At 41.9% G+C, this 24,173-nt stretch overlaps 1 protein-coding gene across 2 annotated transcripts in view; it reads left to right on the forward strand.

Annotated features, from left to right (window-relative positions):
- Positions 1 to 24,173, forward strand: part of GGA3 (golgi associated, gamma adaptin ear containing, ARF binding protein 3) — a 992,054-nt gene that overhangs the window by 406,032 nt on the left and 561,849 nt on the right. For both annotated transcript variants that reach the window (XM_044085033.1, XM_044085034.1), the window contains exon 9: positions 846 to 927. In XM_044085033.1, coding sequence (XP_043940968.1) covers positions 846 to 927 — 82 coding nt within the window. The remainder of the gene's footprint in view (positions 1 to 845; positions 928 to 24,173) is intronic.

Below are 24,173 nucleotides of genomic sequence, written 5' to 3' on the forward strand. Positions count from 1 at the left end.
GGTCACTGGTGTACTGTGAGGGGAGTACCCTACTTCCTCCTCAGTGTTTACACACTATAGTCCCCATCTACATGCATTTTCCAGCAGTTACTGATCTCTTATACTCCTTATCTTCACACGCTGCTGGTTTCTTCAACTTCAGGACCTGTAACTGAACCCAGGTTGTCTGGGCCGTAGTCAGGACTTCATTCCTGTCCACCACAGTGGTGACTTTGTTTTGCATAGTGTGTGATGTGTTATATATGCATAGTCCTAAATGCACAGAACTTTTATTCATGTATATTACTGTGTCCATTAGCAGCACAAGCACATTGGCTATATTAACCTTTTTTGGGAATAATAGGCTGCAAGAGACATGCAAAGTAGAGATACCACCATAAGAAAGCTCATTTAAGTTAGTAGTATGTACACTGAAGTCTGCCTACCTAGATATAACGTAGAAGCCGTGAGAAGAGGCATAGTTGGATAGGAATGAGTTAGAGTAAAACAGAGTTGCATCCGTTACATCTGAGATGTTAGTTCACAGGTAAGTAATCCGAGAGTGTTAATTTTATGGTAATTGTAGTAGATGTAGTAGACATACAGCTGCAGTACAGAGTAGATGCCAACTCTCTAGCTCACTTTGCATACATGTTCTAATAACTCCAACTTAAAATCTGTTTTTCCTTTATGGAGGCGTTTTCTGTTCTTTTTTAGGAAGGGATTAAAGACTTACTGTTCGTTGGGGGAGGCAGTAGTTGTAATTCCCTCAGAACATTGTTTATACTGTATATGTAAAGATGCTGTTTTTATACCGATTTGTTATAGTTCATTTCTGAAGTTTGTTTGTTTTCATCCCACTGTAGGAGCTGTACGAGAGTTGTGAAAAGATGAGGCGGACACTTTTTACACTAGCTAGTGAAACGGAAGATAATGATAACAGTATAGGTAAGAACTGTGAATAATTCTCCTGTTCAGATAAAGAAGGCTGAGCACGGTGTAGGTTTATTTGACAAGTAGGTCAAGCTCATGTCTCGAAGCAGCAATGTATATGTATGGTAGGTTTTACAATTCTTGTTCCCACAATCATGAAGAATGGTGCATCATCTGATGCTCCCACAGTGGTAGAGCATAAACCAAATGATTCTAGACAAACTGATCAAGAACATAGCTTACCTAAACTGCTGCTGTTCACTTCCTTTGTGTGTGTGTGTGTGTGTGTGTGTGTGTGTGTGTGTGTGTGTGTGTGTGTGTGTGTGTGTGTGTGTAGTATATGTAATTACTTGTGTGTATATCTAATGTGTGTGTGTGTGCTAAGTGTGTGTATATATATATATATATATATATATGTATATATATATGTATATGTGTGTGTGTGTGTGTGATATTGTTTTTAAGAAATCATTGGCTACTTAAACTGGTCTACTCAATTAAATGAGCCTGTGCTTTAAGTGGTCTAACCAGCCATTGAAAAGTATCCATAAACTGTGTGTGTGTTTGTGTGCGGGGGGGGGGGGGGTCTACTTCTAAATTTTGAAGTTTTAAAACTTTGATTTTCTTATGGTCTAGACCATAAGATCGAAATTTTAAACTTCAAAATGTAAATAAAAAAAAAATAAATAAATAAAAACAAAACAAAAAAAAAAACTTTTTTTTTACATTTTTGCAAGGGCCTACTAATTAAATATACCAACTCCGAGATTGAATTACAGTGAGGAAAACAGTAAATATACCATTCTGAGCTGTACAGTGATCTCCATTTAAACGGGATGAAGTTTCAAAACTTTGATCCTATGGTCTCGACCACAAGAATCTCAAAGTTTTGAAACTTTGAAATTCAGATGTAGACGTTTGTGTGTGTGTGTGTGTGTGTGTGTGTGTGTGTGTGTGTGTGTGTGTGTGTGTGTGTGTGTGTGTGTGTGTGTGTATTGAAAGGTCAAAATTCCAAAACTTTGAAACTCAGTCTGCCGAGACCAGAATACCGTACAGAGCAGAATGGGAAATTTACCGATATGTTGTTGTCCTAACTCACCTTCATTCTTACTTGATTGGGTTCAGATACAATTCTCAAATCCGTCTTGGCCTTTATTTTTAAGCTTGAGGTCCTCTGCCAGCTTGTGGCTAACTCCTCATCCCAGTATGCATTTAGAGTGTTAGTTAAAATTTACCGTTTTCCTCACTGTAGTGCGATGTCAGAGTTGGAATATTTATTTAGCAGGGGGTCTGGGGGTGCAGGGAGGCTTTCACCCCTGCAAAAATGTTAATTTTTTTATTAAAGTTTTTAAATTCTAAAACTTTGATATTCTGGTCTCAGCAGACTGAATTTCGAAGTTTTGGATTTTAGGCTTTTCAAAATAGAACTATATATATATATACATATATATATATATATATATATATATATATATATATATATATATATATATATATATATATATCTAGGACACATGCTCGACTAGCATATGTCGAATCACAAAACATCAAACACACATACACGAAATCGCTTAACATAGAAAAGTGCTTTCGTGTATGTGTAGTTCAAAAAAAATCTACGTTTCTGCAGGGGGGCTTCGCCCTCCCTGCACCCCCCTACTTTAATATTCTTACTCCGAGATTGCACTACAGTGGGGAAAAGGGAATTTTCCCTTACCCGCACTGTAGTCCGATCTACGAAACAAGCACACATACACGGAAGTGCTTGTCGATGTTAAGCACTTTCATGTATGTGTGTTCGATGTTTTGTGATTCGGACATATGATAGTCTAGCATGTGTCCAGATCCCATACATACATATATATATATATATATATATATATATATATATATATATATATATATATATATATGATATAGTTCAAGCACAAACATTAGAATCCAGCACCCATAAATGTATTAAACCTTATGGTCAAATCCAGAAGAAAAGGGCCCAAAACACTTAAATAAGTGTGTAGAAAAACTTTTATTCCAGTAGAACAAACATTCAAGCAGCTTCTATAGCAGCCATTCAGCTCCAACAACACAGACCGGTGACCAGTTTCACCCTCCTGGTGTCGCCAGTGTGAAATTACAATACAGCAACCACCAGTATTTATATGTCATGGTCCCCATTCAGTTAAAGGCATACACATTTAGAAGTATACATTCCCTAATATGGAATCCACATCCAGATGCCATATTTTTCAAAAAGCATAATCAGCTTATTGCATATACAATTAAGTACATATAAGCATCCACAATATATAATAATATTCTGTTATTGGGGCTAAGGTTAGTATGTATAAAAACATTATACACTTAATATATAAATACATAAACACATAATGTTAATCAAAATGTTGAGAAAGACAGTGAAATATAAGTCAAATATCACCAATGATCATTAAGTCCAGGCTTGTATAAAGCCCTCAACTTGACCATCCACATCCTTTCTTTTCTGTCTAAAAGCTCATGTTTAGTAGTGTCTGGCATTCTGTCACCTTTCACTACATCAATCCCTACAAAAAGGAACTGTGCTGAGGTATGTTCTAATTTATGTTTATAGAGTGCACTTCTCTGATGTTTACAACTGATATCGCCAAGGTGCACTGCGATTCTACTCTTCAGCTTCCTGGAGGTCTGCCCGACATAAAATGCCCCACATTGGAAAGACCACCATATAAACTACCCACTCTGTACGACAAGTTATCAAATTTCTAATGTCAAATACTTTTGATGTGTTATAAGAAGTTCAGGGGAAGAAGGGGCCCTTTAGAAGAGGAGGGTGCAAACATCGTAAGCAGATATGGGAGCAACATAGAACAAGCATTCAGGGACCCAACGAGAATGTAGTGGAGAAGATAAATGAAGAAATGGACAATTTAATAGTTAATCTCCCTAATTATGAGTTAACTTCACAAGAAATAAGTGTACTTAATAAAGGATTTAGCTATGTACCATCATGCTTTACCTCTGAATTTGATGTATGCTTAGATGTTAAACATTTCTGTAGAAATTTAAACTTAAAGTATTTTTTAACACCAAAACTGATACTAGTAATGTTTCTGTGGATGTTTTTCATTTTAGGAAATCCACTTTTCAGCCGCCCTATCACTCTAGGGTGAAATTATTCGAAGATATGGTGTTGCATGCTTTACACACAAACCAGAATGTGATTTTTAGTGATTTTGGCAATAATTTGACTAGGTCTGAAAGAAATGCATTAATGAAGCTTAAAAATAATAAAAATATAGTAGTGGTTAAAGCTGACAAGGGGGGGGTGCCATAGTAATTTGGGCAAGAACTGAATATGTGGGTGAAGCTTTGAGATAATTAAATGATGGCAGATTTTATCATAAACTGCCATTAGATACAACTATGGATTTCAAAAGAAAAATTGATGCATTTCTTTTAAATGCTATGTCATACGGAGATATATCAGACTGTCTATACAAACAACGTAGAGTGGATGACCCTAAACCCCAGAGATTCTACATCTTGCCAAAGATACACAAGATAGCTAATAAACCTCCATGAAGACCTATAGCATTAGGGAGAGGTTCTTTAACAGAACCTTTGTCAGTATACCTTGAACATCAGTTAAAACCACTACTACATTTGGTAAGAGCTAGGAAACCAGAAACCAGCCCAGAAAACCACAGTGAAAAACTTCTCTAAAGTACATTTCACACACCTCAAAACCGAGGCGAAATCCTTCAAAGCCCCCGGGCCTGTGGAAAATACGGCCCAGACCGCAGAATCCTTTATAAACGCATTCTATGAACATCTTCAGGAATGCATGGATCATGCAATCCCAAATAAAACCAAGACCCAATCCTCCAAAGGCAGACGTCCTGTCTGGTGGACCCCAGCCATAAACAAACTATACAATAGAAGGAGGAAGCTACTACATGATAGAGCAAAATCCCAAAAAGGGAAGGCATCTCTGATCAGTATTAGCAAAAAACTACGGGCACTCACAAAATCGAAGGCCAGCTTCGAGAGAAAAATTGCACAGGACACTAAGGATAATCACAAGGCTTTCTTTAGTTATGTTTGGAACCTGGGTGGGATTCCCAGATATGCTCAGAATTAGTCCAAAATGACAAAAAATACACTGAGCCCACAGACATTGCCAACATCCTAGCTGACAGGTTCAGTGCAAACTTCTCCCCCCTCTCCCCACCAAAAGGGCAAATATCTATCCCAACAGAGTGCTGCCCCCCTGACATCTCAGATGCTCAGGTAAGAGCCGCCCTCTCCAAAGCAAAAAACACAGCATCAATGGGACCAGATGGTGTCCCGGGCTGCGTCCTACATGAACTCCAAGAAGAGCTAAACCCAAACATAAAACTACTGTTCAATCTTAGCCTTACTACAGGATATGTACCCAAAGAGCGGCGTACAGCAACAGTGGTCCCTCTCCACAAAGGTGGTGCCTCAACGGATCCTGGAAACTATCGCCCCATAAGCCTGACTAGCTTGGTCTGCAAAGCTATGGAAAGGATCATCATGGACCTCATAAATAAAGATATTGGAGACCTACAGACACTGGATCCTATCCAGTTTGGCTTTGTTAAGGGCAGATCCTGCCTCTTAAACCTGGTCTATTTCTTTGAAACAGTCATCAAGGCCATTGACGAGGGGAAGGTGGTCCACATAGCCTACCTGGACCTCACAAAAGCCTTCGATACAATACCCCACTCGGGCATTATAGATAAGCTCACCAGCTTAAATATAACCCCCTATGTCACTAGATGGGTTGCAAACTGGCTCAAGGACAGAACCCACATGGTTAGAATTGCTGGAGCCATGTCAGACTCCAAACCAGTTACAAGTGGCGTCCCACAAGGCTCAGTCCTGGGACCTCTCTTGTTCGGTATATATTTCTCGGTGGTACAGGCCAACACAGAAGGACTGTGGCTGACCAAGTTCGCAGATGACTGCAAACTGGGCGCCATAATCAACTCTCCAGCCGACACAAGCATCCTCCAAAAGGGCCTCATAGAAACAGACAACTGGTGCCAGAGCCATGGCCTCAAGCTAAACGCCAAAAAGTGTATAGTCATCTCCTTTGGCAAAAACAAAGTGCCCACAAATTACCACATAGGTGGTAATCCATTAAGTACAGAAGAAGTCATTAGGGACCTGGGGACCCAAGTTGATAGCAATCTCTCATTTGACAACCACGTGGCCAAAGTGGTTAGAAAAACATTTTATATAGCCCACCTAATCATGAAGGGATTCACATCTAGATCATGGGGGTCATCGTGCCTCTTTACTCATCCCTCATCAGGCCCATAATTGAGTACAATGCCCCTTTTGGGATGTACCTTACCAGACACCTGCAGCAACTGGAAAGACCCCAAAAGTACCTCACCAAGAGGATCAAAGGGCTCAAACAGATGCCATATGCTGCCCGGTTAAAGAAACTCCAGCTCTACTCAGTGGCATACCGCCTGCTCAGAGGCGATCTGTGCCTGATGTATAAAGCCATGTCCAACCCGGAATTAATGGACATGCTGCACCTCAGAAAATCCAAATCCCATCGAGCTACGCGCTCGAGAGACTTGAACCTCAGCACTGAAATAAATAGGACATGCTGGAGGGACAGATTCATAACCCAGAGGCTCCCTTCATTCCGGAATAAAATCTCAGTCCAGGTTAGGCAGAGTCCCACATTGACTCTCTTTAAGAGGAATCTTGATGAGTGGATGGGAGATCGTAGGTTTACCCCGGCTATCACTTCTGTGTCACTGTTAGACAGAGGCACAGTATACTAACCTCAAAAAAAGGCATAGCAAAATTAATTTAAAATGGGAGGCGAAAGCCAAACACACTCTGGCTAGGCTTATAAATGCCCTAGGGCAGATAGCCTAGTATGAACCTATGAACCTATAGTATGAACCTAAAAGATTCTAATGATTTTATGTTTAATGAATGATTTACAAGTGAGTCCCAATTCTTTTCTCTGTACCCTGGATGTTCAATCTTTGTATACGACTATCCCACATAGTGGGGGTATTTGGGCCTTGAAACATTGGCTTGACATATATCTGGGCATGTTGATTTCTTGATTACCCTCGTACAGTTTGTATTAGAACATAATGTGTTTTATTTTTGTGGTGACTGTTATCTACAAATGAAGGAAACTGCCATGGGCACTACATTTGCACCAGGTATGTTGCACTCAGGAAAAAGCATATTACAAAGTACTCATGCAAGCACAGAGAATTAAGTCATTTCAGATTATTCCAGGCACCAAGTGTTAAATGACAGTAAATTAGATGGAAACATTCTTAACTGACACCAAGTTTACATCTTGCTGTACATGGCTCCTTTAAAACAAGAAGCACACGTGCTGTAATGGACAGTACTTTCTACACTAAATAAATTCTCAAAATTAACTGCCTTGTGTCATTTTCCTTTCCACAACAAACTAGGCTAAATATGCATTTCACCTTCCATTAAATATGAAGCAAGGCAGAGTCCGCAGTAAGTACTAGTAATGCACCATCAGGACATTCAGATAATGAAAAATATCATGGTGCTGTACAGCAACATGCCTCACTGCCACATAAATTAAATGTTTCTATGCTTTACTCAGGAAGTCTACTGGATTTGTTCCCTACAGTCACATTCAGTCCACTTTTCTGTTCCGATTTAGTAGCATCGCTCCCTCTGAATTGTGTGTGGTGTGTGGCTGGGAGTGCAGCAAATGCCCCCAGGCATCTGGCCTGCAAAAGTTTACAGCACCAAGAAATACTCCGAGGTTATTAGAAGCAATAAATATCCTCACATACTGTACTTACTAAACAAAAGTTTGACATTTAAAAAGTAGCATAACAAAAAACTTAACAGTTGAAACTAGAAAACAGTGAAATACTCATTATAATTGTGCAGTGCAGTAAACAAAGACATTTTTACCTTGTAAAAACAGCCAGAGATGGGAATACTGAGTGACAGAAATGCAGCCTTTTTTCAACCAGTTTTGTAACATTACTGTAAAAATGGAACAAGCCCAAAGACACGGCTGTCCAGGAAAAAAACAGTTTAATAGTAAAATAGCAATTTGCTACACTGGTTGCTACTTGTGACTCATTTAGTGGCAAATTAAACTTATAAAACCACTGAAATTATATGGAAGCGTGTTGCACCAGCAGACACTAATGAACAGTGTTACTTATTTTGTTTTTGTATTGGGAGACTATATTTTAAGTTAAGTTTGCATTACTTGGAGTATTCCCCTACTCTCTCAAGTGCAGCTGCAGCAGCAGGGACAGTTTCTAAATGTTCCTTTGGTTATCACATTTATGACAGACTGCAGAAAAAACATATTTCCAAATCTGTAAAAACAAAGTTACCTGACAAGCAAAGCACCCTCAAAACGAAAAATGTCAAAATGTAGTCCAAAAGTGAGGAGTGCACCAGGCTGCAAATAAATCTCACCAAATCTTCCACAGACTGTCCTTTATTAAGACAAACAGGTATAAAAATAGACAGGTAAGCGCTTTCGCGTTGGTGTAACGCTTCTTCAGACCTTTAAAGATGTATGAATAATGCATCCCTTTATATACCATAGTACATTGCACCTTAATTGATTAAAGACCACAAGGTGTAATTAATGTAGTTAATGATGCTTACAAATTCAAACAAGTCTGAGTGTAAATATCTTACTAAATTCTACAAAGCTTATGAAAGCACATACAATAGGCTTGTGAAAACACACATAAATAGACTCATGAATTAAAAACACATATGTTAAAACATATATTAAAACATATATTAAAAACATGTATATTGAATACATAATATAAATGTGTAGAATTCAGTGGTTCAAGGGTCTACTGGCTAGAAAGGGTTTGAGGGATATCTTATCATTGAGCCCATAAAAATGGGCTTGTAGCCTAAGAATCCATTTGTTCTCTATCCCTTCTGTGTGGCTTTTAATGTTACCTAGCCTATTAGTTCTTGTTAAAGTCTCAAGGACCATGAATTTAAAACAATGTGAAGATCCTTTATCTAAAACATGTCTTGCTAGGGCATTTGTTGTATTCTGTTTATCAATTGCATAGATGTGTTCTCTTATTCGCTCACTCAAGAGTCTACCTTTAATAAACAGAAGACTATACTTAAAAAGAATTTTTTAGAAAGGGGCTATAAAGAGACAGAAGTACATGAAGCACTAATTCATGGGGATATTCACAGAGTAGGTAAGGGCACTCCGTTTTTAAGGAGATTAGATGATAATGATGGGTTGAACATAAAAACCAATCCCCCAGCAGTAAACAGACTGATTATTCCTTATACCAATATCAATAATCAAGTAAGGCAGGTTATAGGAGACAATTGGAAATTACTCTTGATGGATGAGAAAATAAAAGATTTAGTTGATACTAGACCAACAATATCTTATAGAAACATGAAGTCCCTAGATAGGAGACTATGTTATGAAAATCTTAATAAGGTCAACACTTTTCCACATAAGACAGGAACCTTTGCATGTTTAACTTGTAAGCAATGCAAATATATAGTTGCAACTGATAAATTCATACATCCACACACAGGACGTGAATATTCGTTCAAGGGATATGCATGTTGTAAAACTAGAGATGTTATATATCTCGCTCAATGCCAACAATGTACACTTTTTTATGTTGGTAATCCAATAGGACATTACGTGAGCGAATAAGAGAACACATCTATGCAATTGATAAACAGAATACAACAAATGCCCTAGCAAGACATGTTTTAGATAAAGGATCTTCACATTGTTTTAAATTCATGGTCCTTGAGACTTTAACAAGAACTAATAGGCTAGGTAACATTAAAAGCCACACAGAAGGGATAGAGAACAAATGGATTCTTAGGCTACAAGCCCATTTTTATGGGCTCAATGATAAGATATCCCTCAAACCCTTTCTAGCCAGTAGACCCTTGAACCACTGAATTCTACACATTTATATTATGTATTCAATATACATGTTTTTAATATATGTTTTAATATATGTTTTAACATATGTGTTTTTAATTCATGAGTCTATTTATGTGTGTTTTCACAAGCCTATTGTATGTGCTTTCATAAGCTTTGTAGAATTTAGTAAGATATTTACACTCAGACTTGTTTGAATTTGTAAGCATCATTAACTACATTAATTACACCTTGTGGTCTTTAATCAATTAAGGTGCAATGTACTATGGTATATAAAGGGATGCATTATTCATACATCTTTAAAGGTCTGAAGAAGCGTTACACCAACGCGAAAGCGCTTACCTGTCTATTTTTATACCTGTTTGTCTTAATAAAGGACAGTCTGTGGAAGATTTGGTGAGATTTATTTGCAGCCTGGTGCACTCCTCACTTTTGGACTACATATTTCCAAATCTGCCATGGGGCAGTGCTTCACCTTAAAACAGTAATAGTCATGCTGCTTTGTTTTTCCTTCCTTCCTCAGACTGTCATGCAGTATTTAATAATAAGAGAGAAATATGCAACTGAAACAGTCTACAATAGAGCACTGAATATCTACATTTCAGGACAGGATCTCTGCACTTCCCTTTGGCTTATCTACTGCTCCCAGAGTTTTCACAAAATGTCTGGCTCCTGCCATTGCCTTCTGCAGACAAAGGAATATCCAAATTTACCCATACTTAAGACGACTGACTAATTCAGGCAGTCAGTCAGGAAAAGCTGCTCAAGCATCTGACCTTTGTAAAGTCCCTACCCTCCCTAGGGTACACTATCAACAAAAAGAAATCCAAACTAGTACCCACCCAAAGGATTATATTCCTGGGAGCAAGCCTGGACACAGCATCTCAGATGGCATTCCTTACACCAGAAAAGCAAACTTACATGACAGCCTACTTTTCTCAACTAGCCACCAGACTCCAGCTAACTGCAAGGAAAATCCTGCAAGCCCTGGGTTTCATGGCATCTCGCATTCTACTTATTCCATATGCAAGACTGCATATGAGGAAACGTCAGTGGTACCTAAAAAGCCTTTGGTGTCAACACTGTCAAGACCTGGAAACTCTTATACCAGTGATTCCTTGCCTAAGGAAAGATTTTCTTTGGTGGGCAGCAGCATGCTCCCACAACAAGGGACTACCTTTCTCACCACAGATGCATCAGACTATGCCTGGGGTGCACACCTGGATGGCAGGTGCATACAGGGCCAATGGAGCCCACAGCAAATCCATCTGCACATCAGCCAAAAAGAGATGTTAGCTGTCCAGCACGCATTGACAGCCTTCAGGCCCTTTTTCTCCCCAGGGGCTGTCATGATTAAAACAGACAACACCACTGTGATTTGGTATATCAACATGCAGGGAGTGACTCATTCCTACCCTCTATGCAGGCTGGCCTTGACCCTTTGGCACACAGACTTTGCCTTGCAACTCCACCTGTTAGCACAGTTCCTGCCAGGTTCTCTAAACTCTCTGGCAGACCACTTAAGCAGAAATCCTCTGGACCCACATGAGTAGCAGCTAACAAAAGAACCTTTGCCCTAATAATTCAGAAATGGGGCACCCAGAAGGTCAACCTCTTTGCCTACCGCACCAACCATCAGCTCAGCAAATTCTGCACCAGGGAGCATCACTGCATGGCTTGGAAAGTGGATGCTGTATCCTTCCTCTGGGTCAATCTTTCGGTCAATGCATTTCCTCACCAGGGTACTGCTTAAAATAAAGGAGAAAAAACCAAGGACAATACTTATTGCTCCAGACTCGCCTCGTCAGCACTGGTATCCACTGCTGTGCAGCCTGTCCCCACTGCCACTGTGGCATCTCACTCAGACCCCAACCCTCCTGACCCTTTGGGAAGGAGAATTCATGCATCCCCAATTGCAGACCCTCAGTTTGGCAGCCTGGTTTATTCCGTGACCACTGATCAGTCTGCAAACCTCAGTAAACAGGTTCTAGATGTCATACGTGAGACCAGATGCCCTTGCAATAGAAAGTTTTATGCTGACAAATGGAAAAGGTTCTGCAACTGGATTCAGGCTAAGGGAGCCGATACGGCAGAGCCCTACCTCTCATCCTGGATTACCTAGCTGACCTGCTACACAGTGATCTCTCTTTTTCCTCTATTAAAATTCATGCTTCTACTATCTCTGCTTATTTCCACACTGAACAAGCCCCTTTTTTCTCACCCTCTGATCAAACAATTCCTAAGAGAGGCTAGCAACTTCAGGCCACCCAGAAGAGCACCCACTCCAGCTTGGGACCTTAACTTTGTGTTGGAAAAGCTCACCCTGCCCCCCTTTGCACCAGCATCTTCAGCAGAGTAAAAGGTTATCTCCTGGAAGACAGCTTTTCTTCTGGCCATCACTTCAGCCAGAAGAGTCTCTGAGCTACAAGCACTCATGGCTGTGGAACCCTTAATCATCTTCCATGCTGACAAGGTTTCCCTCAGAACTTAACCCATCCTTCATGCCCAAAGTGGTGTCCAGTGTGGCTCTCAACCAATCCATTCATTTGCCCACTTTTTGCCCTAACCCAATAAACAAGTAGGAAAGGATCCTGTACTCTGTAGATGTGCACAGACACCTCAGATTCTATCTAGACAGGACTAAATCATTCAGAAAGTCTGATCAATTACTGGTTAGCTTTGCTGCAGGGGCAGAGGGCAAAGCCATCTCCAAACAAAGAATTTCCAAATGGATAGCACACTGCTTCCATTTCTGTTACAAGCAACATGGAAAACCTCCCCCTAAGGGGGTCAGGACTCACTCCACCAGAGCAGCTTCCACCTCTGCAGCTTTCCTCAGAGAAGTCCCCACCAGGGACATCCTGGAGGCTGCCACCTGAACATCTGTTCACACTTTCACCAAGCATTACCACTTGCCTATCTTCTCCAAATCCAGGGCAGGCTTTGCCACTGCAGTCTTGCAGGACATCCTAGCCAGCCCCTAGTCTCCTTGACTGCCTCCACCCTTATCCTCAGCTTTGGGAATCAACCCAAATGTGATGACTGCAACAGTGAAACACTAAGAACTTACTACAGTTGTGTACACTTACCATAAATGTAGATGTTCGAGTGTATTCACTGTTGCAGTCCTGGTTTCCCCTCCCTCCATCCCCCTCTTCTTTCTCTCTCTCTCTCTCTCTCTCTCTCTCTCTCTCTCTCTCTCTCTCCCTCTCTCCTTATAAGGAACATTTTGGTATTTACTTTCTACTGGTGGGTTTCTTCCACCATTACCTGGCTCCCACTTGGGGGCTTCTGAGAAGGCAAGAAAAACTGATGTAATGGCGTCGGCTGCCTTACTTTATACTACCGACGTCAGTCCTGAAGTGACAGCAACCGGCGCAGAAATACTAAGCCTCTGGTATTCGGGCCGGCCGAGGGCTACCCTGGCGGGGATAACCCAGATGTGATGACTGCAACAGTGAATACACTAGAACATCTACATTTATGGTAAGTGTACACAACTGTACTTTCCCTCTGCTGCAACCCATTTAGAGGTTGACATGGAACTTCTTACTTGCATGTCCAGTGAAGCTGTACATACATCTGATACAGATGTTGAGTAGGAACCACAGCTGATTATATCTGAAGGACCTAGGGGGATTCCTCTAGTTTTACTCAGTGCGGAGGTGCCTGGTACCTTTATTGACTCAAGGCAGGGCTCTGAGCCTCCTAAAAGGCAGATGTCCATTTAAAAAAGAAATGTAAAACAAAACATGTGGCTGCTTTAGCTAAGGATCCTCACAAAGAGTGTCAGGACTTTACTCAAGGGCTGTTTAATGCCCTTATGGCCCTGAAACCTCCACAGGGATTGTCTTTCTTTGCTGCTATTCCTTGGTCATGCACCCCATCTAAGAGATCTAGGGATTCTGCTTCTTCTGATGAGGAGTTAGACTCTGGTGAAGAATCCTTCGGATATTCCTCAAAAGTACACTCTGTTTTGGCCTTGGGATCTGATGAAGAGTATTCTTTGTCCCCTGATTCTCCATTTGAGGTATTATCCTTTGGGGATGCAGTGGTCTGTATGATGGAACACTGTTCCCATATATCAGAGGTTAAAAAGAAGTATTGTTACCTTTTAGAAATGGACTCACCTGGATCTCCTGCATTCCCTCCAGTCTTAGCTGCCCTTTTAGACACATCTACAGCAGTTGCTCAGGCTCCTGACTAGCAACCTCCAGCCCTTAGGAATCCAAACATATTTTATAAGGTACATGAGAATGATACCACAGTACAAGCAGAAAATGATTGATTTCAACAATTGGCTAAGTTTCTGGTGTCATTCTAAGGGGATCCAGTATCTGTCTGCCAGGGATGACATGATTGACAGACCTCGATGCTTTGCTAGAGATGGCCTGCATCTGTCACCCCTGGGCTTCCGGATACTGGCCAAGGCTCTTGCCACCCCTATAGTGCCTTTTAAGGTGGTGTTCCAAGACTAAATTACCACCGTAACAGCTACAAACAAATGCAATTTGAGGGTCATGCTGTTTAACGCTAGAAGTCTTAATCTCAAAATGCAGTCACTCAAAGTACTCCTTAAAATGGAGAACATCGACATTTGTGCTGTAACAGAGACCTGGCTCAAGGCAGCAGAAAGCACCCCCTGCACTACCCAGACTACAATGCATTCCACACCTTTCAGCCCCAGAGCTCGGACCGAAGATCCAAAGGCAGTGGTGTTTCCATATTCATAAAGGATGCGCACACCTCTAGACTGGTAGCCCAACATAGTGCATCTGAGATACTTCAGGTGCAGCTAACATTGGGTAAGACAGCGATTCAGGTCGTAGCCTGCTATAGGTTCCAGCCATGTCCCAAGATTCACTCTCCACATTCCTAAGCACCCTGGAGAATATTAGGGTCCAACCTAACACTCATACTGGATGACTTCATCTACCCCTCCATTAACTGAGAAAACTACTCATGTACCAATACACTTGCCCAACACTTTCTGGAATTCATTAATTCCAATGCCCAGGACCAGCTCGTTCTTACCCCCACTAGAGGTAGCAACATCCTTGACCTGGTCATTACTAACATGGGTGACCGTTGCTCTACACCAATAGTCAACTCCTCCCTGGTTAGATCCGATCACAAGCTAATCATCTTGGAAATCCACATCCCTCCCACCCACCCCCACCCCCAACAAAGGTAACCATCATTCAAAACTTCTCCAAAACTAACTTTGGGCTCCTAAAAACAGAAGTGGCTAACTTCACGGCACCCATGCAAATGGAGAATAGTTGCATGACTGCCAAATCATACACCAGTGCACTGTACGAACACGTACACAAATGCATGGATCTCGCCATACCAAATAGAACTAAGAAGCTGTCCTCAAAAATAAAATGAAGCCAATCTGGTGGTCCCCTGCCATAAACAAACTCTACAACAGAAGGATGAAACTGATGCGGAATAAGGTGAAGTCCCAAGACTGGAAAAAACTCCATTATCAGCCTCAATATAAAGTTGAGATCCTTCATCAAATCCTCTAAAGCTATCTATGAAAACAGAATTGCAGCAGATACTAAAGACAACCACAAGGCCTTCTATAGTTATGTAAAGAATCTCCATGGCAATACCCAGATTTGCTCTGAGCTACTGTACAATGGTACCTCCTATACCGAGCCAACAGATATTGCAAATATACTGGTGGACAGATTCAGTGCTACCTTTACCCCTCTCTCCCCCCTCAAAGGACCAATCACAATACCAGTAGATTGCCAGGCAGTCAGTATTACTGCAACACAGGTTAAAACAGCACTGTCCAAGGCCAAGAATACAGCTTGTATGGGACCTGACAGTATCCCTTGCTGTGTTCTACATGAACTACAGAGTGAACTGGCACCTCACCTGTGTGCCCTGTTCAGTCACAGCCTCACCTCAGGCTTTGTCCCTACCAAATGGCACACAGCTACATTCATCCCTCTTTGAGTCAGTCACCAGAGCTGTGGATGAAGGTAAGGTGGTTCATACAGCCTACCTTGATCAGGCCAAGATCTTTGATACCATTCCCCACTCAGGAATCATAGAAAAACTTACTAAGCTAGGCATCAACCCCTATATCACTAGGTGGGTTGCAAACTGGCTCACAGATAAAACCCACAGTGTGAAAGTAGCTGACTCCAAGGCAGACTGTCGACCAGTCACGAGTGGAGTCCCACAAGGTTCGGTCCTGGGTCCTCTCCTGTTTGGTGTCTACTTCTCTGAAGTCCAGGCCAACACGAAGGGACTCTGGCTGACAACGTTCACAGATATTGCAAGTTGTGAGCTATGATTAACTCCCCAAGTGATGTTGACATCCTGCAGAAAGGCCTCAATGAGACCAACGACTGGTGTCAGAACCATGGCCTTAAGCTCAATGCCAATAAAATGTGTCTTCATCCCCTTTAGGAAAAACCTGGTTCCCTTGAATTACCACATTGATGGTAGTCCACAGAAGGCGTTATAAAAGATCTGGGAACACAGGTTGACCGCAACCTCTCTTTTGACCACCACGTTGCCACAGTGGTCAGAAAGTGGCACATCTTATTACTAAGGGTTTTGCATCCAGGAAGAAAGAGGTCATTGTCTCCCTATACTCTTCCCTCATTAGACCAATCATAGAGTACAATGCCCCATTTGGCATGTACCTCACTAGACACCTACAACAACTGGAGAGGCCGCAAAAGTACCCCACAAAGAGGATCCTAGGCCTTAAACACTTGTCCTATATGGACAGTCTCAAAAAACTCCAACTATTGTCTGTCTGATATTGCCTACTTAGAGGCAATCTCTGCTTGATGTACAAATCCATGTCTGACCCAGCTGTGTTAGAAATGCTACATCTAAAGAAATCCCAATCGCTCCGCACCACACGTTCCAGAGACCTCAGCCTCATTACCACAATCAACAGAACATACTGGAGGGACAGATTCATAACCCAGTGACTACCCATGCTATGGAATAGACTTCCCATACATGCCAAGCAGAACACCTCACTGGCCCTGTTCAAGCAAAATCTTGATGAGTGGATGGGAAATAGAAAATTCATGCCGGAGATCATTCCAGTGGCTCTACTTGACAGAGGCACTAGGAACTAAGGTTGGGTGACACGATGTCAGGGTAATCCTATGGGCTAGGCTTGTAAAGGCTCCAGGATCATTAGCCTAGTACACACCTATGAACCTATAAATACATAACAGTCCACTGTCTGATCCTGCTGTCATCTCCATCTTTACAGATAAGTCATCCAAACTACTTTCCTCCTCCAGGCTTCTACTTTCTGACAAGAACAGCCAGTCTTTGGAGAGGAATGGAAAAAGGTGTGTAGTACTGCTATACTGCATCAGGCTGTTTCATGCAAAGCTATAACTTGTTGTCCCTGCAGGGTTTGCCTGAGGATATTAAAGCCAAACTTTTAGATTTTGCAGTAGATAATCAGAATTTTTTTTGGCACTGCTGCTGCAGAATTGTTTAAACCCTCTTTGATAAGGGCAAGGTTATGTAGAACCTTACACATTTTGTTTTTTGCTATACCTAAGTTCCAGAGAATTTCTCCTTCAAAATTTTCCTTTGTCCGTAGGCAGCCTAGAGAACCTGCTAGGGGTAAGAGGTTTTCTAAGCAGATTTTCCCAGATAAGCCCACTCAGAGTTCTAGAGATCAAAACCCTTCTTTTCATGACAGATCTGCCTCTATCTGAAGTACAGGCCCCCCTCGGCCAGATTCCTGTGTCCCTCAGGCTAACTCTTTCCTTCCCTGTTTGTCAACTGATAACCACAGATGCTTGGGTTCTCTGTATCATTCAACATAGTTATTTTATGGCTTGGAAATCCCTTCCTCCATTTTCTGGTCTCCTTCAGCCTCTTCCTTGCCAGCTTCCTTGTTTTCTCTGGTCCTGTGGGATTTGTTGAAACAGGGAACCACACTACCTGTTCCTTTGTCTCGACAATGAACAGGTTTCTATTCCAGAATGTTTCTAATTCCCTGGAAAGAGGGGGGGTGAAGGCCCATTCTGGACCTGGCCTATCTCAACATCTTTCTCACGGTTCTTTCTTTCCGGATGTTGTCTCTTCAGACCCTTTTCCTTATTTTGTTCCCCAGGCTTTTCTAGTTTCCCTAGATTTGAAGGATACTTACCTCTATGTTCCTTTTCACCCTCCTGGAAATTTTTACATGTCTGTATTGCTTCCTGTGATTATCAGTTCTCTGAGTTATAATATACCTTTTAGTCTTTCTACAGCTCCACGGGTATTTTCCAAATCTTTGGCCACTGTGGTAGCTTTTTGTAGATTTCATGGAATCCAAATAGTCCTTTATCTGGATGACTTTCTGATTCAAGCTCCCTGTCAGCATCCCCTCCTTCAGAATCTACACTTCACTACATTTCTCCTGCACAGTGTTGGATTCACATTCATTCTCAAAAATCCAATGTTGACTACCTCTCAGGACCAAGCAGGATTCATCCTTTTCCAATGCTGGCTTCATTTCCACCTCCCAAGGTCCTGACATTGGTTACTTATTTCCACTCACTTTTTTCTCTTCCTCTTCCAGTTCTTCTTGCAAAGGAATTTCTCTGAACCCTGGGGTTCATGGCATCTGCCTTTCCATAATCCCTTTTGCCAAACGCCACATGTGAAAATTCATATGGTATCTCAAGACTGTTTGGCTCCAACACTGCCACCATCTGGAGTTTCCATTCTTGCTTTTACCCTGTCTCATATTCAAACTCTGCTGGTGGATTTAGCAGATCTCTCTAACTCCAGGTCTGCCTTTTCGGGTTCCTCTTCCTACTCGAATGTACACAAATGCTTCCGATCAATGTTGGGGAGCTTCCTCCAACAATCTGAATATCCAGGGTTTTGGTCTCAACAGTTGTCAGATCACATCGGTATCAAAGAGATGATGGCTCTAATCCTAGCTCTTCAGGCCCTTTAGGCTCTAGGTTCTAGGTCCTCTAAAGGTTTTTTTACAGACAATACCACCATTGTGTGGTACATCAACAAGAAGGGGGGCGCAAAGTGTTACCTTCTTTGCAGGCAGGCTCTTTAGGCTTGGGACTTTGCAACCCACCATCACTTGGCTCTTCAGGCAGTTTGCATCCCTTCAGAGAACAGTCTAGTGGCAGACTCTTCGAGCAAGTTCAGGACACATCCTTACAAATGGATGCTTCACAGAGAGGTATTTCTGGATGTTGTTCATTGGTGGGTTACTTCTCAAGTCGATCTTTTTGCCTTCTCTCAGAACCGACAACTTCCCCAGTTCTGTTCAAGAATTCCAAGTCCACTGCCTTAAAAAGTGGACACCAAAACTTTTTCTTTGAAGGGGATGTTCCTATATGCCTATCCTTGTCTTCTTCTGTTTCCCAAGTTGTTACACAAAAATCATGTGGGACAAACCCAACATCTTGAATGGTGACTTACGACCTAGACAGCACTTGTTCACCTTTCTCTTTCACCTGGCCAGGGACAATCATCTCAAGTTACATCACAAGATGTATCTTCTCATACAAGACAAGGAGTCTGTCATTCACCTTCACTTGTACACACCAGCTGACACTCTGGGTGATAGGGTTCTGATTCCTTTTAAGCACCATTTTTCTGAGGACTTGCTTCAGGTTTTGCAGGAGGTCAGAAAACCCACTACTAGAAAATATTATCTGGCTGAATGGAAGAGATTTTCTATCTGGTGTCTCAAGCATGATCAGGAACCTTTTTCTGTGGGGGGTCTCTATGATCGTTTCTTATTTGTGTGAAGTGCTCCATACTGGTTAGGCATATTCTTCTGTTAAAGCTCATTTATCAGCTTTTTCTTCCTGTCTACTTTTGAGTCCACCATTAGCTTTTACTTTTGAAGTCAAACAATTCCTAAAAGGCATCATTCATATCAGGCCCTTAAGAATGCCTATTCTTCCTTGTTGGAAACTTAATTTTTGTACTTGAAAAAACTGACTCAGTCCCCTTTTGAGCTTGCCTTTTTTTCTTCCCTGCAACATTGTACTTGCAAGACTGTATTATTGGTGGCTGTTACTTCTGCCAAGATGGTTTCTGAAATCCAAGCTCTCATGGCGGTTCCTCCTTTTTTGGTGTCTCTTAGTAACAGTCCTCCTTTTATGCCCAAGGTGGTTAATGATTTGCCCTTGAATCAGTCTTTTCATCTACTCTCCTTTTTTCCTTCTCAAAGTCTGCTAGTGAGAAGGTACTACACACTTTAGATTTACATAGACAGTTCAGATATTACTCAGATAAGACAAAATGCATCTGAAAGTTTGAGCAGCTTTTTGTTTCCTTTCGTGCCTGGACATTGGGTTTGGCATCATCTAAGCAAACCATCTCATCCTGGATTCCTAAGGCCATTTCATTTTGTTATTATCTTTATGAAAGCAGCTTTCCTCTTCAGTGTATGCTCATTCTACCAGGGCAGTAGCCTCTTTTGGAGCTTATACTTGTTCTTCTCTCCACACTTTTACCAAGCATTGTAAGTTGGATGTCATTTCCAGACACAGGGCAGGATTTGCCAGGGCTATCCTTCATAGGTTTATGGAGAGCTCTTCTCTGCCTTCCTCCTCCCATGCTTTCCAGTAGCTTTTGTACTTTCCCAAGAGTAAAGAATAGTGCAACAGTGATAAGGAAGAACATAGTATAGTTCTGTAAAATCGTACCATGACAATAGATGTCCTACATGTCCTGACTGAAAACACTGTTGCAGTATTCTTGACATATGGGTTGTGCCTGCTAATGTCCAGCCATGGTATTAAAGCTTTACCTTCCCTAGGTCTTACATCTGACACAACCTTAACTCATATGCGGTGGTTGTATAGAGATGGACATACAAGCTTGGATCTCCAGACTGTTTCGTTGCCACCCCAAATGCAGGTTGTGCATCTGTCGGACTGTTTGCTGTTTAACCATTGGTGCCTTTGCTTTGATCGTTTATCCAGATAAGTGCTCCAATGGAGAAACTACCTTTATATCTTACAATATTTTGTTTAAAGTTGTAAATGTCAGCTAGTAAGTGCAAGTGTGGTAAACAGATTCCATACAAGAACTTGTATACCAAGTGTCTGTTTTGCCTAGGCCTGGAACATGATCACAAATCTTGCTGAATCTGTTAATTATTTGTTACAAAAACCATTAAGTCTAGGCTTTTTACTCTCAATATCTTTCTCATGACCCAGCATCTTAAATGCTTGGCCCAGTCCAGGATGGCTGACTCTGTATCCTTGGATGTCCCTTTGCCGCCATTGAAAAAAACTTCAGAGGCTGTGAACAGATGCACAGTCCAAAGTTTCTGACTCTGACACACCTGTTGAGTTTACAGAACCTGATGTACATCAGGCTACTTCTCAGTTGCCCACTACAGAGTCCTCATCAGAAGCTGGTATGGCTCCTGAGACCTTGCAGACTGCTAATACGTCCAAGTAACCGCATCTCATCATTTTAGAAGGACCACATGGCGTCTTTTAAATTTTGGGTAGAGAAGAGATCCCAGGCTCTCTAATAGAAGTCAGACATGGCTCCGAACCTTGCATCTCATCCAGGAGGATATCATGTCTGATAAGAAAAAAGAGAAGACTAAGCTTGTGGCCTTTCCCTCAGCAGCTTGGGAGATGGATTGGATGGACTTCTCACAAGGGTTATTCAAAGCTACTACATCTTTGAAACCTCCATCCTCTGGGTCTCTGCAACTGCAGATTACTGCTCAAAAACCTATCCTGGTTTCCTCTTCTGATGAGGAGCAGGACTATGACTCTGACCATGCTCTGGACTTTTCCTCTCAGCTGAATTCTCCAAGGCAAATCCCTTCTGCTGAAGGGGGACACCATCTCACCTGATTCCCGTATTGAGGAAGCTTTCTCTGGGGAAACTGTGCAGAACATTTTAAAACACCTTGAATGGCAGTGCATGCAGATTTCTAATGTTGAGAAGAGTTATTACACCTTTTTGGAGATGGGTACCCCTGCCGCTTCTCCAGTCCTCCCATCCTTAAGTCTTTCCAGGACTCCTTTCAGTTCACCTCTTCTGCACCTGATTCTCAACCACCAGTTCCTAAGAGACCAGACAGGGTTTACACGGTCCCTAATGACCTTAATTATCTGTATAAGAAACTAGTGACAGACAATTCAGTAATCTCGCTCTGTCTTTCTCTCTTCAGATAAGCCTTCTAAGCTTTTTCCCATTGCTAATGCTGAACCTACTGACAAAGATAGTAGAGTTAGGAATAGATGGGGAAAGAAGGTTTACACTTCTGCCACCCTTGACTTTATGGCAGTTAAGTTCCATACTCAAATGACAAAGTATTTGATCTCTGTCCATAGCTCCTTATACAAAGTTATATTGGATCCTCCTACAGCATAGTCTAGGCATCAAATTCAGAGCCTTGCAGGCCCCTCAGATTGACGGACACAGCATAAAATGCAGTTATGATATTGTGGATGCTGCTTCTAGGGCAACTGGCACTGGATCTGTTGTCTGCAGATGTGCATGGCATTGCAGTCAGCCTGTACCTGAGGATTTCATATCTAAAATTCAAGATTTGCCATTGGACAAAGACTTGCTGTTTGGCCTTGAGACTGCCAGTCTGTTCAAAACTTTCCAAGACCAAGGTAAGACCATGAAAGACTGCAGACAGATCCTACTATCCTCGTTTCCAAGGTACCATAGGAACTACACATCTCAGTGTACCTCCTTCATTAGGAGGGATCCTAGAATAGTTCAGAAACAAAAGAAAACCCCTAGAAAAATTTACTATGAAAACTCCAAAGGGAAGCTCCAACTGGAGGTTACCATTTAGAGGCAAAAACCTGTGACTGTTTCAGCAGCACATCTCAATTTGTCCTCAGCCCCATTACCCCTCTTTCTCAAAGGCTGTTATTCTCCCAGGCCAGGTGAGAAGCTGTGGGTCCTCTCAATTTCTGGGGACGGCTTTGTTATGTCTTGGGAAACATTCCCCCTCTGAGAAGCATGCCACACCTTCCTCAAAACCAAATATCTTTTTTGGAACCCATTATTCAAGACCTCTTGAATCATGGTACCATCGGGCAAGTCCCATGGGAAAATTGTTTTACTGCAGTGTTTTTCTAGTCCCAAGAAAAGAAGGACAGTGGCAGACCCATCCTAAACCTGTCTCCCCTAAACAATTTCTTGAAGGTACCATCTTTCAAAATGCTGTCTCTTTTACATTTCATCCTCCCACAGGCTTTCTTAGTGTCATTAGTTCTGAAAGATGCCTACCTACACATTCCCATTTGACATTCCTGATGGAGATTCCCCTAGTTTTCCTGTGGCTTCCCACATTTTTAGTTTACTGCTCTGCCCTTTGGTCTCTCCACAGCCTCAGGGGGTTCACAAAGTGCCTAGTTGCTGTAGTAGCTTGCTTTCGCACTCAAGGATTTAAAAGTTTCCTTCAGCTTGGATGATTTACTGATCCAGGTTCCCTCCCCACAAATTGTTCTTCAGCATCGTCACTTTACCCTCCGTCTTTTGAAAGGTCTGGGTTTTACTATAAACTACAAAATAAAATCACACATGGTTCACACACAAGACCTAGTGTTTCTGGGATACAGATTGGACAAGCACAAAATGCATGCCTTCATTCCCCAGAAAAACATTCTCAGTCTGTCTGTTTACTTCCAAGGTGTCTTCTCTGTATCCCGTTACTGTCCAAGGGAGATGCAAAGGACTTTGGGCTATCCATGGCCAGAATTCACATGAGGAAAATCCAGTGGTACCTGAAGTCTGTGTGGTCCCAGCATTGCCACCCCTTGGACACCCCAATTCCCCCTCATCCCTTGTCTCAAGAAGGAGCTACTTTGGTGGAAGGGACAGGTCATCTTCAACCCAGGATTACCTTTCACACCTCCTCCTCTTCAACAGGTTCACAAGGATACATTGGATGAGGCTTGGAGGGCATGGACAGGATCACATCAAATACAGGGGAAATGGCAACCCCATTTTCTGGAGGAGCATATCAGTCTGAAAGAAATGAGGGCTGTTCTGCAAGTTCTTCAGGTTTTCACCCACCTTTGCAAACCCAGACCACTCCAAGTATACATAGACAACACCACAGTCATGTGGTACTTAAAAATAATGAGGCACCAGGTCTTACCAACTATGCAGGTTAGCACAGGAGGCATAGAACTGGCAGTATAAATGAACATCATGCTTACAGCTACATATATCCATTCTCATGACAGTGCATTAGCAGACTGCTTAAGCCTCTCACTGGAAGACCCCCATGAGTGGACTTTGAACAGAGAGGTCTTCCATA

Source organism: Protopterus annectens, chromosome 10.part0, assembly GCF_019279795.1.
Source record: "Protopterus annectens isolate FY-2018-M chromosome 10.part0, PAN1.0, whole genome shotgun sequence".
In the NCBI taxonomy this organism is placed as follows: domain Eukaryota; kingdom Metazoa; phylum Chordata; order Ceratodontiformes; family Protopteridae; genus Protopterus; species Protopterus annectens.